General features: G+C 40.8%; 1 protein-coding gene across 2 annotated transcripts in view; it reads right to left on the reverse strand.

Moving 5' to 3' along the window:
• The window catches only part of MYO19 (myosin XIX), a 30,624-nt gene extending 11,682 nt beyond the window's left edge, over nucleotides 1–18,942 (reverse strand). Inside the window, exons 1-15 of one of the 2 annotated variants that reach the window (XM_075120748.1) lie at nucleotides 17,970–18,942; nucleotides 14,589–14,729; nucleotides 13,735–14,105; nucleotides 12,363–12,507; nucleotides 11,156–11,304; nucleotides 10,474–10,587; nucleotides 9,623–9,755; nucleotides 9,284–9,353; nucleotides 8,738–8,840; nucleotides 8,394–8,490; nucleotides 7,794–7,870; nucleotides 6,864–6,954; nucleotides 4,978–5,149; nucleotides 3,144–3,217; nucleotides 2,919–3,040 (exon numbers count right to left, since the gene is read on the reverse strand). In XM_075120748.1, the coding sequence (XP_074976849.1) occupies nucleotides 2,919–3,040; nucleotides 3,144–3,217; nucleotides 4,978–5,149; nucleotides 6,864–6,954; nucleotides 7,794–7,870; nucleotides 8,394–8,490; nucleotides 8,738–8,840; nucleotides 9,284–9,353; nucleotides 9,623–9,755; nucleotides 10,474–10,587; nucleotides 11,156–11,304; nucleotides 12,363–12,507; nucleotides 13,735–13,953 (1,566 nt within the window). In that variant the 5' untranslated portion in view covers nucleotides 13,954–14,105; nucleotides 14,589–14,729; nucleotides 17,970–18,942. The remainder of the gene's footprint in view (nucleotides 1–2,918; nucleotides 3,041–3,143; nucleotides 3,218–4,977; nucleotides 5,150–6,863; nucleotides 6,955–7,793; nucleotides 7,871–8,393; nucleotides 8,491–8,737; nucleotides 8,841–9,283; nucleotides 9,354–9,622; nucleotides 9,756–10,473; nucleotides 10,588–11,155; nucleotides 11,305–12,362; nucleotides 12,508–13,734; nucleotides 14,106–14,588; nucleotides 14,730–17,969) is intronic. The other variant, XM_048824519.2, reaches the window with a different exon arrangement.
• Between the last annotated feature and the right edge of the window lie 770 nt (nucleotides 18,943–19,712).

Below are 19,712 nucleotides of genomic sequence, written 5' to 3' on the forward strand. Positions count from 1 at the left end.
TGATTCGAGTACTGCTGTTGTGATGCAGAGTTCAGCATTCTTACAAAACAAAACGGACAAGTGATAAAGCAGAACGAGTTCTCATTTTTGTTAACTTTAAAAGTGTGTGGCAAGTTAAACTTGCTTAGGCAGACTCACGAATGGAACGTAAACTCTTTGGCATGCAGCCATATCAAGAAGGGCAAGAAGTCAAGCAGTGACTTGCAGCTGGCATAAAATGGCTCTGTAAATGGAGATTATGATTTTGTTTCAGTCAGAAGGGGAAAAGTCATTTGCGCACATGCGCAAAACCTGGTTTCCATCTGTACAGATGGTTAACCCCTTGTGTGCTGGCAAGTTGTACACAGTCACCCCAGGAGAGCAGTTTAAGAAAAAAAGTCAGTGGAACACACAAGCGTACAAGATCGTGAATTTCTGGATAACTTACACTCAGGGCCACTTTTGCACTACTATGCTATCTCCTCACTGCCACAAATACTAGATAGCGTTGTATCCTTCAGCTCACTTGAAAGGGCAAAAAGCATAATGGGGATATATGAGTAATAATGGGCTAGAATGCAACAAGTATGTTACAGTAGCAGCCACAAGCCCCGGTGAGGGTTGGGCCCCCGTTGTGCTAGACACTGTACAACTTGGCAAATTTAAACACTTACAGTCTGAAGGTTTATAGGTCTGAAATTTATATTCAGATGCATCAAGATCTAATTAGCAATGAATTTGTTTGTTTCTTGTGATCTAGCCAGTGGTTGCAAAAACAGCTTCGCAAAGTGCAAAGTATTTTCATAAATGTTTGTATGGTTCTAAATTAACTCAAGCCCTTCTTTTCTAGTGGTTGAAATGCAGAGTAGGAAATACTGTTCGTCCTTTCCCAGGGCTATTTCCCTACTCATAACACAGGGCAGACAGTAAGTGTAGGGACAAGGGAGTGGCAACTTGGTTTATGAGGAGTGCTGCCAAGGCAGAGGGCCCACGCAAAGCATTAAGTATCATTTAAGCCCTTATTACAGGGCCCCGCATGAGCTCTCTGCCCGGGGATGAATTTTGGCCCTCAGGAACTGCCCACAAGACCATTACAGAGCCATGGGTTTAACTCCTTTGTTCCTAACAGGAAAGGGGTGCTGGGGCTGCAATTTCTGAGGAAATCGCTGTTCAGACTCCACGTACCTTAAGAGATGCCCAATAAATTCAGCAGCACCAATATGCCCCCTGGATGAGCTCTGAACATTTCAGCAATTCCCAAGGTCACCGGACCCTCGGTGACAGCTTTTTAATATGTACATGGATACACGTTTTATTTCCTCCACAGATGGTCCCCCTCCCTGCAAGGGCCCCATACGACAATCCTTGGTCAAGTACGCCCTGGTCTACTCTAGGACTTTAGGTCGAATTTAGCAGCATTAAATCGATGTAAACCTGCACCCGTCCATATAATGAAGCCCTTTATTTCGACTTAAAGGGCTCTTAATCGATTTCCTTACTCCACCCCGACAAGTGGATTAGTGCTTAAATCGACCTTGCTGGCTCGAATTTGGGGTACTGTGGACACAATTCAACGGTATTGGCCTCCAGGAGCTATCCCAGAGTGCTCCATTGTGACCGCTCTGGACAGCACTCTCAACTCAGATGCACGATTGTTTGCCGTTGCTCTGATGCAGGGAGGGGCGACTGAGGACACGGCTTACAGGGTTGGCTTCAGGGAGCTAAAATCAACAAAGGGGGTGGCTTTACATCAAGGAGTATTTCAGACAGGACTTCATGGAGGGTTCCAATAAGAAACGGTGCACCTAAGTTATTGTTCTTATTGGAACAAGGAGGATAGCCTGGCCTCTGATTGATACATGGCTAGATTTACCTCGCTGCACCTTCTCTGTGAGTGATTGCAGTGTGACCTAGAGGAATGAGTCCCCTAGACAGCGGAGTGGGGGAAGCAAATGAGTACAAAACAAATCTGGTCTATTTCTTGTTTTGATCCACTCCATCTATCTTTTACATCTTTGGCGGGCAGCAGACGGTGCAGAAGGAGTGCTAGCCATCCTCATCTCTTGCCTGCCCAGCAGAAGATGGTACAGTATGACTGCTAGCAATCCGTATCGCCTGCCTGCTCACCATAAGACGGTTCAATAGGCCTGACTGCAGGACTAAACAGAATGGCCAAATTTAGTCCCTGCGCCCATGTCTGCCCAGGCGCTCCCAGCCAACGTGGCCAGGAGCACCTCGGACACGATGAGGATGGCTACCAGTCGTATTGCACCGTCTGCTGCCAGAAGGCAATGGATTGCTGCTACTGTGTAGCAATGCCATACCGCGTCTGCCAGCACCCAGGAGACATACGGTGACGGTTACCTGAGCGGGCTCCATGCTTGCCGTGGTATGGCGTCTGCACAGGTAATTCAGGAAAAAAGGCACGAAACGATTGTCTGCCCTTGCTTTCACGGAGGGAGGGAGGGAACGGGGGCCTGACGATATGTACCCAGAACCACCCGCGACAATGTTTTAGCCCCATCAGGCATTGGGATCTCAACCCAGAATTCCAATGGGCAGCGGAGACTGCGGGAACTGTGGGATAGCTACCCACAGTGCAACGCTCCGGAAGTCGACTCTAGCCTCGGTACTGTGGAAGCGCTCCGCCGAGTTAATGCACTTAGAGCATTTTCTGTGGGGACACACACACTCGAATATATAAAACAGATTTCTAAAAAACCGACTTCTATAAATTCGACCTTATTCCGTAGCGTAGACATACCCTAAGTAATCCTGACCGACCTGTGCAATGCCCATTATTTCTGTGACAGAGTAAAAATTGCATAATCAGGCCATAAAATAGAGTTTTAGGTTAAAAAACCAAAATCAGTCTTGTAATCAGGAATTTAGCAGTATAGTAACGTAGGAATAAAAGACGTCTTGTGGAGGGACAGTACCTGTTGTGCCTTCAGATAGTGTGCTACAAAGTGCTGTTGCAGTTTCTCATTGGCATAGTTAATACAGAGCTGTTCCAAGTTGTTTTCAGGAAAAGATTCAAAACCATAAACGTCTAACAAACCTGGAGAAATATGGGAAAATATTTATTTTCTATCAGATCTAGTGTGTTTGGGTCTACAGATTTACTTTCTACTCTTGAATTAAAAAGGGACTAGAAACCATACCTATAAAGTTGGTCCACACAAGAGAATCTGCATAGATGCTTCCATTTATCACTAAGACCAGCCAGTCAAATAATCTGTAAATAACAGAACCCTGATTAGCTGAAAAGATTTATATTTACAGGGTAAGTGATCAGTTGATTTATGTTTTCCAGTGATTTTTTTCTGACTCCGACTGTTACTGCCAATGCCCCAATATTTTATAGGTTCCCACTTTATCTTGGCAGCTAAACTAATTTTTATGAAGTCAGAGATAGGCCATGACTATATGAATAAAGTTAAGAGATCTCCTCAAACAAATGAAGAGCCCACACACCCCTGCCACTAATTCACTTAATTGTGTCTAATAAGTTTTGAAGAGCAGAAGACTATACTGTAATATGGGAACACAAGGTCAAGACCCTATTTTACCGTGTTTGTTCCCTTTACTCCCTCTAGTCTCATGGAGTTTGGTGGGAGTTTAGCAGATTAGTACACGTATTTAGGTATTGCTCTGCTCAGCACTGTAACGACTAATTGACTTAGGAGCCTATGGCCCTTTTGAAAATGGCACCTAAAAAACTCCTGTGGACCTAAACCTTTAAGGGCTTGATTCAGTTAAGGACACAGGGCCTTATTCTGCCTTACTTTACATCACGTTGTCTCACTCAAATCAAAGGGAAGTCAGAATGTGAAGGCAGAATTTGATCTAGAGTTTCTTCAAGAAACACAAAAAGAAAAGGAGTACTTGTGGCACTTTTAAATAAATTGGTTAGCCTCTAAGGTGCCACAAGTACTCCTGTTCTTTTTGCGAATACAGACTAACACGGCTGCTACTCTGAAACCTGACATTCAAGAAACGGTTTTCTTTATTTTAAGATCACCTATACCACGTTTTTTATCTTCGACTGAAGTAGCACCAGCAGTGTGGCCCCATTGTGCTAGGAGCTGCACAAATACAAGACCAATTCCCACAAAAAGCTTACAATCCAAGGCCCTAGTCATACAATGAGGTATGTGCTAAGCCCCTTATCTATGCAGAACTTATTGTAGGATCAGGATCTCGAAGTGGGGAGGAGAGGGAGGGAGAGAGAATATGCACATTTGTTTCTCTAATGTTTATCAGAAGGCAGAATCACATAGGGCTGTCATGGAAGTTGATGAGAAGAAAAAAATTTTCACAGCACTGACCCATGTATTCAAACTATTTTAACTTGGAGATATATCTCTAGTGCTGCATCTAAACAACAACAGTGACTCGTGCAATAAGCAAACTTCCCGCTTTCAAAACATAAGTCAAATATCTACAGTGAGGAGCACTGGCTCAGGGATTCCTGAGCTTTTTCATAATATAAGCCACATTTTAAATGTATTTAAATCCCACTAGTGATTGCACAGACCACTTCTCCTTCCCATTTGTAATTGCATAACATCCATGTAAGCAATTGCTGTATTTGCAAGAGAGAGGGGAAGAGTAGTTGTTTTCCAGTTGTCTTAATGCAATTTCACAGCTGAAACTGAAAAAGCCAGTGCTATAAAACAAGAGTTTGGAAAGTGCTGCCATATTATGCTTTTTTAAAATGTTTATATACATGAAGCTATTAGAAAGTTGAAAATGCTAAAAAATCCTCAAATGTTCAAACATGTAGAAGATAAAACTTAACCGATTAGAAATGTTCTTGAACAGACATCACATGGCAAGCTTTCCAAGGACAAGTACATGTCGTCATGCTACATAGGCTGCAGAGGAATATAGTAGAAATGACTGACTGGACTAGGATAAAACCCTGTTGGTCACGTTGACACTTTAACTAAACCTTGTATAGACAGTCAGGGCAACATTGCTGATGGAACTTACTTAGCATAGATAACTTTAGCCAGGCAGTCCCTTCTTGTTTCACATTCTAATCTGGAGCATGGCTTCTTGAAGACTTGTTGCTGTTTTCCAGCAGTTATAGTTCGAATTCTTAGTGTTTCCAGCAGCTCCTCTACAGATACTTTTAGCAAGTTTGCAGTTGTCTTCACAAAACCTTATTCAAAACAGCCAAAAAAGTATCATAGGAATATAATCTGTTTCTTAAAATCTAAGCACCTTCCAGAAATTTAATATATATTAAAAAGTGGCCTTTGGATAGCCCACACTGAAGCTTCTGACTTCATGGAATATGCTCTTTTACTTTTAAGACAGAATGTTGTAAGACTAGCCTCTCATTTTGAATGCCCACTAATTTTACCCGAGTTGCAGGTGCTCAACAATGCCTGTTTAAAAAACACACACCTCTAGGGCTATGTCTACACTGCAATGAAAGCCCAGGGTTAGAACTTGAGTCAAGCAGGGCTTGAGCATCTACACTTATTTTTAGCCCCAGGTTAGGAATTGTTGAACCTTGAGTCCCAACTTGGAGCTCAAGCATCTACACTGCATGATGTGGGCCCACAGTCCAATCACTCATATTCCAGACTTCCTAATGCCCACCCAAAACGTGGCTGCTCTAGCTTTTTGTTCATGGTGCAGTGTGGGAAAACTTGACTGTTCAAACTTGACTGTCCAGAGGACAAAGGAAGTTGGCCTGTGGGATTGTGGGACACTTTTGGTGGACTCCCAGAACATGAGTCCAGTAGTGCTGAATCTACACTGCGTAGCAATAAGGCTTGAAGCCCAAGGGGTCTTGGGACCCTGGGTTAGCACGATTTGTGTGTAGACAGAAAGGCTCAAACCTAGCGTCCAAAGTTTGAAACCTGGGCTTAAAATATAGTGTAGACATATCTTCAGTGTCTAAAACTGGCCACCCGAAATTAGGTTGCATCTCTTAAAATATACCCTTGCCTGTTTACTTTGTCATCTCACATAAGCCCCAGCATGCACTGCCCAAAGAGGTCTCTAAATCCACGAAGGGTAGTATACAAACAGTTATTGCTAGGAAAATAAGAAACGGATCTGGCATAGTTAGAGAACTTAACCCTGTCACAGTAGGAGGAGTCAAGATTTCCTAGTGCAACGTATGCAGAAAATGTAAACTACTTAAGACCGTGCTAACTCAAAAAAGCAGCTGAAGTGTACTAGAAATTATTGGGCCCAAATTAAAGCCACTGGAATTTGTCAGAACTTGTGAAACAGAAATATGAAGCCTTCCTGATTAGGCCACTGTTAGTTCCATGGAAAACTGGGGCCATTTAAATTTAGGTCATAGAGATGATCTTTGGATAGAAGGAAAGCAGCTTAATATATGTTCTCCCTTGTAAAGTATCTAAGGCTGCAATTTGACAGACTTGCTCAGATTGGAATCTCAAAGTAGAATTACAGCCTGAATATTTAAGCACATAGATATATATAAAACCTCCAGTCTAGGTCTCTTTGCCTCCAGGGGCCATGTGGTGTAAGTATACGACTAAGAACAAGGATCATGATTCTTCCAACAACTCACTCTGTGCCTTTGTGCAAATCACTCGGTTCCCCTGATCTGAAAGACAGGGATCTCTCACTGGGGTGGGACGATTACATTAGCGTTTGTGCAGCATTCTGATGTTTTATAAAAACAGATAAAAGGAATAATGGAGAGGGTACAATTAACTGACAGTTCTTGTCATTCCTCTCCCCACTTTGGTCTCCTAATGAAAGGAAGGATACAGTATATGAGATTATGTACTTCTGACATCATTAGGTCTTTCTGGTGCCATTATCTTTCAATAGTAGTTACCCAATAGGAAACTAAACACTAAAACTATGCATGTTTGGGGCCTCACCTTTGGCATTATCTTCTGGTTCACAAGGCTGCGATTCATCCACTGAATCAGAGAACTGAATGTTACCAAGGTGTAGAAGTCCTGCTAATATCTGCAACATAAACAGTCATTTGACTTCTGGAGTTCAGATTCACCTATCATTTTTAGAGGCAGCTGGGTTCCAAATACCTCAGAAAAACAGCACAGCAGCGGAAACATTTGCGCAAATATGCAAGCCAGAAATCATTTGAAAGACGCTGCTTATATTTTTTTAAGCCACTAATTTAGTTCCTGATCCTGCACTATTCAAGTAAATGAAAATTCTACCATTTATTTCAGTGAGAGCAGAATTGAGCCATTGGAAGTTAACATTTACACTTTAGATAGGATATCCTAACCACAGGTGCTATATTAAGAACTACTATTAGTTTAACATCTGTCTACAACTTACGTTGAACACTGTGGAACAAATACAGTCAACTGCTGAAATGAAGCATTAGAAGCACATCCTCCCTATCGTCCCACCACCCTGCTCTGCTGCTAGCAAGGGCTCTAAATGCAGCTGAACAGATGCCAGGAGTGGGCAGGATCGTCAAAAAGATCTTGGGGAATGCCAGAGGAGAGCCATTTTCCGCACCCACAGACAGAAACGCAGAAGTTGTGGGGACTACTGCAACAATAGCCAAACAGGTTCCACAGTTTTGGGGAGGCAGGGTAGGATTCCTTACCCAGGATTCTCACTCAGGCTTAGGATTTGCTGCTAACAAGTCAAACCCTGCAGTCCTTACTAATGGGAACTTTGCCTAAGAAATCAGTAAGAGATTTGCCTGGTAAGGCAAGGACTGCAGAATTTGGTACTAAGACTGATCACACACCAAACAACCAAATGCATACCAAGATCCTTAGTTTCAAAGATGAGTTTACAGATATTGCAGAGTGTTTTTATCTGACCTTAAAAATATTGTTCTGTGTGGAGCGGTCAATGCCCAAGTGAAACATTGCCTCTCTGGTCACCTCAAAGCAGTCCTCTGGAAAGCCAAACGGGTGTTGTTAAAAAAACAAACACATAAACAAGCCACCCAACACCACTCATCCCTCCAAAACAGCAGTGTAGACAGGTCAGCTGAAATTTTCAGAGCCTAAGGGGTGGGGCACCCCTTTGAAAGTACCAGCTGCAAGCACAAGAACATCTGCTTTGCCAAACCAAAGGAGCAGAAGTCATACTATTAATTATACTACTGCCACTGAGTGACTTAATACTGAACCTTTGTGGGCCCCAGAGGTTAGGCAGCAAGTTGTTGAAGCAGCCAGGTATCACACGAGGTTTGTAAACTTAGCCTCAGAGAAATGCCAAGTACAAATTCTTAACAGTGTAAAGTGAAATCTGAACAGAGTCAAAGTCAGGCAGGTGGCTTTGTGAAAATGGAACATAAATCCAATGTACCAGAGCCCTAAGTCTCTATAGAGTGATTTTTCTTCCTTAAGACCATACTCCTATGGGCCATTAATATTCTACATACAACAGTCTCAGTTGTCAACTTTAAATCTTACCTTCCAGTGTTCTTTCAGAATTTGGCAGCCAGAAGAAATTGGCACCCTCAGGCAGGTTCCACTCCAGTCTTTCATCCTTTGTGGCACCTTTTGTGATCTTGCAACAAAAAAAGAAGACTACTGAATCCTAATATTGTACGAAACATAAATGGCAGAGTGATGATTAGCAAACTGGGAACATACTTAATGGGATGATAACACAAGGTCCAGAAAACTGAATTAAACCATGAGTAAAAAACTGAACTGTTCTAAACAGGAAGTTGCAAGCAGATCTTCTGCCAGATCTAATGGTTCTATCACTAATGTACTTTAGAAATACCTAGATAAATTAATCTAGTACAAACCTGATAAAAAATATGAAAGTTTCTTTCACGCAGGGCCTGATAAGCAACTCTGGTTTTCTCCAATAGAAATGTTTGGATGGAAGCGCTAGTCAGATGTTGTGATCTAGAGAAATAACAAACATGTTAGTATATGCCCGAAAAACAGAAGTCTTATGGACAGCCCGTTGTCACACAGCATGCAAGGTGCCCCATATCTTTTAATACTGTTTTAAGCTTCTGGTGTCTTTACTTAATTTAAGAACTCTATCATAGTATCTTTAATAGATTAGCCATGCAAGTGCAGAGTAGTCCATAGGTACAGTCTTCTGGACTGAAAAGCTATCTTTGCAAGATAGATGTCCTTTCAGTGTTGACAATGTACTAGGTAAATCCAGGAAACATTAATTCATCCCAATATACCAAGGTATGTTACAAAAAACACTCCATTCCATGTTCTGTGGAAGACTCGAGACACACGTTTGCAAGAAGAGAAAGTTGTGAATGTCAAAAACACAACACAACAAAAAACCACCACACAGCTTGAGCATTTTACATAATAATTAATACCTGTTTAATTGAAGCTGGATATATTTTCCAAAACGGCTACTGTTGTTATTCCGAAGAGTACATGCATTTCCTGTGAAGTCACCAGGAGCGGGGGGACACAAAGCATAATTATTCTCCAATAATGGGGAACCAAAAAAAACAGAGCTTGTTTTAGTCTTCTTCTAGGGACACACAAATATATAGGATGATTTGCATGCTGCTTGAGTATTTCAGAGGTGATTTTTTAAAAGAGTAATAATGGGGAATAGTGAAGGTTTGTATAAAAATTAAAAACGCACAAACTGACAATGTAGTCATGGTTTTGTTTCTCCTTACTATTGACATAAAAAAGGACTTTACCAAAAGCTTCCATAACAGGGTTGGAGTCCAGCACTCTCTTCTCTATCCTCTCCACTGTTTCATTGCCTTTAGGAGAGGTAGATGATGCAGCAACAGTAGCATAAAATTTCATAAGACATCGGGAAGTCCAAGTCTAAAAAGAGAATCTTGACAATAAGCCTTTGTCTGCTCTCACATTATTAATTAGATGCAAGTCTGACAAGAGCTTTGGCTATGAGAAAACAACATTGTGCACCTAGTTATTATGTTGAGGAAAGTGATTTTTTTTCAAATGCATGAAACAAGCTTACGTGCCTTACTGGACTAGGTTCTTGTAAGAAAAATGAAGGTACAGCTATTCAGAAACTATAGCCAGAATTGACAGCTATAGTTCACATACAGCTTTGCTTAAGTGCTTTGCTGAGCAGGGATGGACTGTTGAATCAGGGTCAGAGTTAGAAGCTGAACTCCTCAAATCTTGTGGATGTGTTGATACAATTTAGCGTAAGCCCCACGTGTCAAGTCCTAACAAAGGGCCAAACTCAGCTATCCTTACCTTGATCTCAACAGGAATTTTACTCTATTAAGAACTACAAATATGGTCCAGAGAGCAGTTTTACTGAGCATGGCACATTTGAATTTAACCAGAGTGCATTCCCCTCCCATCTGTCTTCCCCCATACTATAATGGCTTACAGTTGCCTGCTGTATTTTGTACCAATTGCATTGTGTTTCTCTCTTCCTTCTTCAAATTAGAGAGCTAACTGAAATGCTTTGTACCACATTAAAGTCTCAGAACATGCTAACAATGTCAGAACAGTGGCCCGATTAAAAAGGGGAGGCAAAACAAACAAACAAACATCCTATGCTTACCTTTCCAGCACCACTTTCACCACTAACAATTATAGACTGGTTTATCGGTTCAATCTGGCTTTCAACATTTCTGTAGGTCTGTTCAGCCACAGCAAAGATATGAGGTTTCAACTCCTAACAATAAAGAGTGTGTATGTATATGTATATATATATATATATATATAGTTTGAAAAGGAAAACAGTTATGTTTAACACAAAGCAGATTCTATTACTTAATCCTCACTTGCCCAGTGAGGTACGGAAATAGAACTGAACAGAAGAATTTGGGCCCAGGAAACAGAAGCAGAAGGATAAACTATGTAACCTAAGGCCACACAACAAGGATTAGACCTCAGGAGTTTCTGACTAAGCTTCATGCTCAGGTCACTAGAACATACTGTCTCTTCTTCTAGTTGATTGAAGAATTTGAGCACAGAAATATCAATCACATCTTTTCTTCTACATAGAGCTCTATGTTAGGTTCTAAATCTAAAATTTGAGATGCGCACTTAACTATACACTATAGGAATGAACCTGGCAAATAGAAGAGTGCGAGAGGAGAAGGCAAAAATGCACAAGAGCCCTGGCTGAATAAAGCATATAGTTTTGCTCGAAGTGGTTCTAACACAGCTGGTTTATTAGTTCAGATTTGGATGACTTTTCATCTCTTTTGCTTTGTAAGAAGAACAGTCATCACCGTTACCTGAGGGCGAAGTGCAGTGTGGTACTCTTTCATAAGCTCAGGCAAATAGAGGTGACAGACAGGTTGAAATGGATTTACAGCCACAAGACTGCAGCCAGCGTATGTATAAAACACATCTACTGTGTACCTTGCTTGCAGACATTTCAGTACTGAAATAAACATACGTTCTATTAGCAATTATTGGAAACAAATGTATTTTGTTTTCCCCAGTCCTATTTGTACAAGAAATATTTAGGAAATACTATCTTTTCTGCCTATTCACAGATGGATTTAAATCTGATTTTTACAGAGTTTGAGAATAGTCAAATAAGATAATTTCTAGCATGTCTACCATGAATAAATATTCATCTTATAGGTTCATTTCTGGTCTTAAAAACAAAAATTTAAAGAACACCAAATTTGACTAATTAATTTCTTATGCATTCTCATTATAGGTTCCACATACACAGCCCTGGAGATTGAATCATCTATTCATTCACAGAAAAAGGAGAAAGCATTGGAGAATTCTCCACATTGTACCATCAATATGCCTCATCTCAGTCTACAAAGGACCATTTTTAAAGTTAAGTGAAGACTGCAGTTTCCAAGCCTGATTTCAATCCTTGGCTTCTCTGCAAAGACTATTACAGTAAGAGGGCTCTACTGTTTGTGATGGTGTCTTGAGATAAGGAAATCTGTTAATTGAAACTGGACAGAGCACAAAATCCTTTCGCATAGCCATGTAAGAGCCATCCAGTAACAACTGCCAACCACTACCAATTCAAGGTGTATTTGAACCAGTGACATAGGTGAAAGGTTTTTTGTTTAAATCTTAGTTCCATGTTGCTGAAAGACCGGTGTGGGTTCAAAGCAATGCTAAAGAATATTGATCAAGCCAAGTTTAAAGACTGATCTCAAGTCAACAGAAATCTCTCCACTGATTTCAACAGGCTCTGGATCATGTCCACAGGTACTATTTTCATGCTAGTATTACAGGGATCAGAATAGCTGACCACAATATATTTTGTATGCAGTATTGTTGTAGCTGTGTTGGTCCCAAGATATTAAAGAGGCAAGGTGGATGAGGGAATATCTTTTAAATATATTGAAGTTGATCCAATAAAAGAGATTGCCTCATCCATCTTGTCACAGTATATGCTGACAGTTATTTGTTATGTGAAGTGAAGTAAGCTTTCAGGAGATGCCCCAGACGGCCACAAACACTGACCTGTTGTTGTGGTTACAGGATTAACTTTGGTAAGGTCATCTAAGAGATGCAATTTATCTTCATCACTCAGAAAAGCTTTAACCTCTTCTTTGAATGAGTCATTAAGCTCATTCTGGATGGCAGGATCTCTCTTTGGGCCATTCACCTGGAAAGCACATATAAAAGATAACACCTGTAATAGACTCAACACCAGGGTGGACTTTCACCTCTTCAACTGCAGTTTAAAGTCCCTTTCCAGTTTCCAAATAAGACAGATTTGATTTAAGCTCAGTCTTAGCAAGAAACAAATAATTCAGCACATTTTTACTACTGGTCTGACCTCTCTGCCCAGGAAGTATTAAAAAAAAATTATTATATATCTCACTACCGTGGAAGTTGTGTTTCAGTCTTTAGACATGCTTTAGAAGGTGTTTATTTGATGCATGAGAGATCGTGAACTAATGACAATTTTTATGGGCTTAATTCATCCCTGGTGTAATTCTGACTCAAGAGGAATGACACCATGGATAAATGTGTCCCTAGATGTATAGTTCTTGATGTTGGCAACTTTGTGATTCTTTAAGAACAAATACACTTACACAGTGGTTCGTGACCAGGGGGTTTTGACTCCTCTAAACACCATATATTCAACGCAAGATCTGACTCAAGGAAATGGCCTATTAGCCTTAATGGCTGGTGCACAGATCATATTAGTTGTCAGAGGTACTAAGGCTAATGGAGGTTCCCCAGGCTTGCCTTTTTTGGTGCCAAACAGTGCTCCACAACTATGGTTTTGCAATGTGTATATATAGTGCCCATTTGGAGAGGTTATGCTATTTTGTCTGCATCAAACCAGAATCTGGCCCTCTACAAATAACTTATTTAAAGGTTTTAATCTGAGCCTCTGGGCTCCAGTGTCCTTGAAAACACTGTTTGGAAGGTCACTTGTTTGTTAAGCGTACATAATGAAAAGCGTAGCCAGTACACACAGGTTTCAGGTGCTGGGTTGGTTTTTTTTGGGCAAATGCTGATTTTTGCATTCCTTCCTGCAAGCGTTCTGTCTCCCCCCCCACCCCCCCAAATTATGTAACTATCATTAGCGTTACAAGTTGACCACATCTTAACACGCTGTTTTTTGTTTATACCAAAAAGCTGCTGCATACAGTTTGCAAATACAATTTGTTAACTGACCTCAGCAGCATTCAAATGGACAAACAACATCCTCTAGACACCACTTCCACATATGGCTCTGCAGGAATAATATGCAAACTAGAATAATAATTCCTCAAAATTAATATATGCACTTGGGGATCTCCAATTTCTTTCCAGATTGGATATAACTGGATTTAAAGTCATGCACAATTCTATAGCATAAGAATAAAAATTTGCTTACCAGTAAAGTTGAATGAGACAAGAGTAGGTCAGATGTTGACATGAACATGGTTTTCATTATCATACTATGTATGAGCATTAAGGGACCCAATGAGTTCACAGCTGGACATGCTGAACTACACAAAGCCAAATACTGCTCTTCAGATAATACTCGAGTTTTGTTGTTGTTGATTCCCCTATCTGTGGAACAATATGCATTGTTCTCCCCCGGCCCTCTCATCGGTTTACTGTTTAATGTTTACGGTAGATAAATGGTTGCAAACTCCATTGCAGAGCTGGCTGTAATAAGTCCTGGAAAAGGAGGCTTTTTTGCTGGCTTGTATTAGTTAGCCCAACTTCCTTGCATTCACTTTCATCTATTGATATTTATGGCTAAAATCAAAAATATGCAAGAATTGGCTCAACTCTTAAAATCCAGGCAGGAGGAAAAAAGTGCACATTTTAACAATGTCATTGAAAATTTAATTTGAAGAACGATGATTAAAAAATAGTGATAGTCTATTGTAATTCTGCAATTTCTAGTTGTAGTGGGCTACATCCCTGAATGCAGGCCTACCTAAATTAATGAATTGCCAGTACTCACTAGTCTTACTCATTTTATCAGCCATATATAAAAAACAATCTTTAGTAACACAGATCAAAACCTTAAACTTATCAAATCTACTGTCTTGATATTACCCAGAGGTTATTCACAAATTTGTGGAGCAGCTGCAGAGCAACAAGGGAGGGGGAAAGAGGAAGAGCATAGTTTAACAATCTCCGATTGTGGATTACAAATCAACTGAACCTCAGCCCAGCATTATTTTATGACAAAAAGTTTAAATTAGTGAAGACGGACAATATTGGGGCTTTTACCTGTTTTGGCATATTATTCAGTTGTCTGATGCTGTGTATGGGTGAATTTGTAAAGCTCTAGAAACAGGACTCCTGCGTAGGAGAGTTGATACCGTGAAGGCCTTCAGACTGGTGGACCTTGTTCAAGTCAAAGTGGAGGTCCTAAAAGAAATCAACTTTGTTATTTCAGAAAGAGTAATGCAAACCACATAATTCTGCACTGTTTTCCTGGAGAAGAGACTCAAGCCTGAACTCTAGTACGGATGTAATGTTCTTCTCTAGAGAAGCCAGCCCCACCAGAATAAGGAGTTAGTTAACAATGGAGCTAGCTAGTTTATACATGTTGTTACACTAACAATAAAAATACTTGGTTTGCCCTCAGCCAACCACTTTTAAGCAACTTGATCTGTAAAGGGATTTAAAAAAAAAACAAAAAATTAATACTCCCAACATCTGTGCTCCACCAAGTTCTACTACCAAAGAGGGGGCATAAAATATTTTCAGCCATGGGGTTGAAAGAAGCAAATTGAATGAGTTTTAAGTGTCCTAACTAGGAAACATGCAGAACCAAGAACTACTTGGCTTTAGATGCACTCCTCACTTAGATTTCAAAAGAATTAGCCTGTTAAATACATTTTTATTTAACTACTTAAACTTACGGAGCCTTCCTTATAGAGCTATTTCTTTTGGGCTCATTTAGATTCCAAGTGGCCCATTAATCCTGCCCTCCCCTTTGTTGCTTTAATTGGGCCAAATTCATCACGAGTGTAATTTCAGAGGTTCATTGACATACGCTAATGATCAGTTTGGCCCATCATCATCAAATCATTCATCACCAATAGAGCAGTGTCAAATCTAGTCTTGACTATTTCCAGCAAAGGAGATTCCACTATCTGTCCTGGCATCTTGTTCCATTGTCCCAAACTATTCTTACAATTCAGTTTGCACTAATATTTTAACATGTGTTCTCTACAGAAGTGTAGACTTATAGCTACTGTTTGATCACTTCTAATCCATTTCATCCAGCCAGACCACCAGACAAGAGCTTCCCTCAAAGACACCTTTGTACTAAACTAAGTTGCAGGTGCCCTCCTGTCCTTCACCCAAACTTCCCAGTGAACATGAACTTGTTAAGCTCTTAGGATTCCCAGCCAGGTTCAGAATCAAGGTCCTTAAAGTTGCAGAATGCTGTGATACCAGACCAAAGTGTCCTATTTTTAACAAATTCTGTATTTCAGTGCAACTTTCATTATGTGTTTAAGTCTCAGAAGTCCAGGTGAATAACTTGATTGCATTATGCATAACCAATTCTAAAGCATAAGTCATTTTGGCCCAGATCCTCAAAGGTATCTAGACACCTAGCTCCCATTGATTTAAGTAGGAGTTAGGCCCCTCAATGCCTTTGTGGAGCTGGCTTAAGAATGCGGGGTCAACAAATTCAATTCTACTTCCACTGAAAATAACAGGATCTTTGCCCTTTACTTGAGTGGAAGTAGATTCATGACCTAACTGAGTACATTTATTTAGGTGCATCTCCTCTAATTCTCTTTGTACTCACTGAAGGAAGAAAAAAAAATTAAATAAAGCTTCTTTAGGAAAATGAGTTGTGTGAACATTTATTTACTGCAAAATCAGCTACTTGGTTTCTCTTGGATTAAGAGGAGTAAAGCATAGTGTAAATTCCTCACAATGAAAATAAAGTTTATCTTCATTCCTGCGGTTACATCAGATAGGAAAAGTTAGTGGGTCTGATAGCATCAGTGATGTCAGAGCATTTCTGGATAGGGTGCGACTCTTGAAAGTTAAAGCAAGACATACTTGCTCATTACTGGCTTTATTCTGCTTCCCCTGAAATCAAAGGGAGTGTTCCTATTTACTTCAATTGAAGTAAGGTTAAGCCATATTTTTTGCTTTCTTATTCTAGCAATGAAAAAGGATTGATTGTCTAGGCTTCAATAACTGTATCCGTCCTACCACACATCCTAGATGGGTGAACTGCCGTGGTTTTAGTTTCATGTAAGTGGTGTTTAAAGATAAGACTTGTTTAATAGTACAGTGATCCTTAATTTGAAAGATCCAGAGAGCAACACATGTTATTAACAGTTATGCATGGAACTGTTATACCCCACTCTGCACTTCTCTACCTCCTTCCAATCTTAAAATATGTAAGTGCTTTACAAACTACTGATTTAAATCTTACAAGCTGTTGAAACAGGGCAGGAGAGAACAACTCCAGTTTACAGATATCAAACTAACTGCCCAAGGTCACACAGCAAATCTGTGACAGAACCAAAAATAGAATCCAGATCTGACTCCCAACCCCATATTTTAACTATTAGACTATACTTCCATCCAAGCACAACACCAAAAAAAATAGCTTTTCCTGACTACACTGGAGACATCTATTAGAAAGTGATTTTTAAAAAGGGGAGGGAGTTTGCATCATCTTCTGCATTGTGTTCAAAGTTATTTGTTTTCTGCCTTCAATTAATCTCTGAAAGAGGTTTTATTTAAAGTTTTCCCTGATTATGTTTCTATTCAAACACACACGATTTAACCTTGACTGAAATGATCTCTTTGCGGTCTAAGAATTCTAGAGTAGGCTTTGCTAGCATCTAGTTTAGTGTTAACCTTCCCATAAGCAAAAGGACATGTAAAATAAGCAGACAACCCCCTCTAATCCAGATTTGCAACCAAAAGACACTTAGGAAGGAAACTCCATTTCTACAGTAAAAAGAAAAGGAGAGCTTGTGGCACCTTAGAGACTAACCAATTTATTTGAGCATAAGCTTTTGTGAGCTACAGCTCACTTCATTTCTACAGTGCCTATATAAAGTTAAAGATATAGTTCTGTAGTGCATAAAACAAACTATTTATCTAATCAAACACTTATCTAATCTACAGATGTATGCTGGATGCTTTATAGTAAAACAGTTAGCCTTATTTTTAATTTAAGGCATTATTGCTGATTTTAAATATGATTTTTAGGCTTTCAAGGGCACCCCAATGACCTTCTGAAGTTGAAAACTGTTTTTAAATGCAGTCAGTGAGTGGTTAATTCTGTGGATTGGGCTGAAATAGAAAGAGTTTACACTCTACGCATCTAGAAAGGTCTACAGCAGAAAAGCGTAAAGCAGAATGGCTATACCACCAATCTCTTCCTGATCTCAGAATGCGTAAAGTGGAGAGGACTGTGTAGAAGTGCAGGGAATAAGGGCGAGTTTGTGCAGCTGGGGGAGAGAATTTGACTCAAACACTCCCATCATTAGAGATAAGGGGCGGGGGAGAAGGAGCAGATCAGATGTTAAACAGGGGAGAGCGCGGGACGTGGGAGAGCGCCGCAAACGTTAAATGGGGGGAGAAGAGCTGGAATAAAATAAATATCCCTAATTTGGGACTCACCCGTTCCACAGGGCGCGCACATGAGACTGCAACCAGGCAGGCGGGCAGCCGGGAAGGAGAACGCGGCTGCCGGGGCCGGGCTGGCCAAGGAAGGAGGAGTTGAAGGCGCAAGGGCGGAGGCTGCAGTTTGAATCCGGAGAAGAGCCCGGTCCCACACCCTGGCCGGGCGCCACCCCGCCCGCAGACAGCACCCAGCGGGCCTCTGGAAAGAAGAACGTGACCGCCTTGGCCTTGCCTGCCGAGCCCAGCGCTTCTCCCGGCCGGACTGATTCAACCGCGGCTAGAACCACGTGGCGCCAGGAACACACGTGTCTCTGGTGCCGGCCCTCGCCCTCCCTGCTGTGGGGTTTTTTGAAGCAGGAGGAAGGGGGTGGGAACGATGCTGGCATCGATCTCTGGAGTAGGGGCTGGTGGGGCTCTATGGCAAATCCAGGGGTGTTGTCCTGAATCTTTAAAAGCAGCCCCTAATGCAGAGATGCTAACAACATTTTCTCCCACTTCCTCCTCCCAAACTTGTATGTGCCTGCATCGGTCATGTACATACATACGCTAAGGGAGAGGGCATGTGGGTGTTTTGGTACCACAGGGGCGTGGCAGTGGGGCTTTCTGTCTCGCAGTGTCATTTAACTGTGCCTCAGTTTCTCCGTCTGTAAAATGGCAATCTCTGTCCCAGGGAAGGATCATTCGAGAGTCTGAATTCATTAATATTTGCAAAGTGCCTTGATAGAAGTGCTACATAATTTTTATAACCTTTTCTGTAGTCTCATTTTCAAGAAATACCACATTTAAAATGTCATTTCCCACTCCTGCAAAGACTTAAAGTACATGCTTACCTTTAGGCCATTTTCTTCAATAGGACTGTCACGTGCATGAAGTTGCATGTGGCTTTGTAGGATCAGGGCCCTAACTATTGACAGTAAATTATCACTCAGAACTAAAAATACAAGTGTTTTTATTTTAAGTGCTTATCTTTAACTCTCGCACTTCAAAATAATTTTAAAAAACCCAATATTTCACATAAAATCTAATGCCTAGACCACGTGAAACCTCTGTATGTCAACAACAAAGCTCAAACAACTAATTGATAACTTCAGCATCAAACCCTCAACCATCTTATTCCATAAACACTCAGAGGCAGGAAAAGTTGTTTTAAATGGTCTGCTTATGTAAGACAACAACACCTACTCTGGGTGGCTTTGGGGGGGTCACTGATGGGGGGGGCGGATGGACCGGGGGAACAAAATGTTCAGGGGCAGCCAACAGCAAGACTAGGAACTTCTGGTGTCTCAAACAGCACGAGATTATAGGCCCTATAGGGGATCAGGACTCAGAAGAAGAGTTTCCACCCATTTTAAACTGCACAACAATCCTGTTTTTTGAGCATCAGGCCTATATCCCATTCTTCTGTTTTGCAGGATATTAAGGAAAGTGTTAAAAAACTCAGTGCAGAACAAAAATTAGGACGGGGGAGGTACTAGAGTAGTTTTCTACCTAGTTGTCTCCTCCAAAATGAAATGTTCCAGTATTTTGTGAAAACATTATTTTAGAGGTCATTGTTATAACGGTATATCAATTTACCAAAACAGTAACTGCCAAATTCCACCTATGGATGCTCATCTGCAATTCCCATTGACATTAAGGAAAGCTGACTTCAATTGAAATTGAAGGTACATATCTGAGGGTGACATTTGACCCTAAAAAAGCAAGTGAATTGCATCTCTTTGTATTTACAAGTGTATGGGG

The sequence above is a fragment of the Caretta caretta genome, chromosome 17 (genome assembly GCF_965140235.1).
Source record: "Caretta caretta isolate rCarCar2 chromosome 17, rCarCar1.hap1, whole genome shotgun sequence".
Lineage (NCBI taxonomy): Eukaryota > Metazoa > Chordata > Testudines > Cheloniidae > Caretta > Caretta caretta.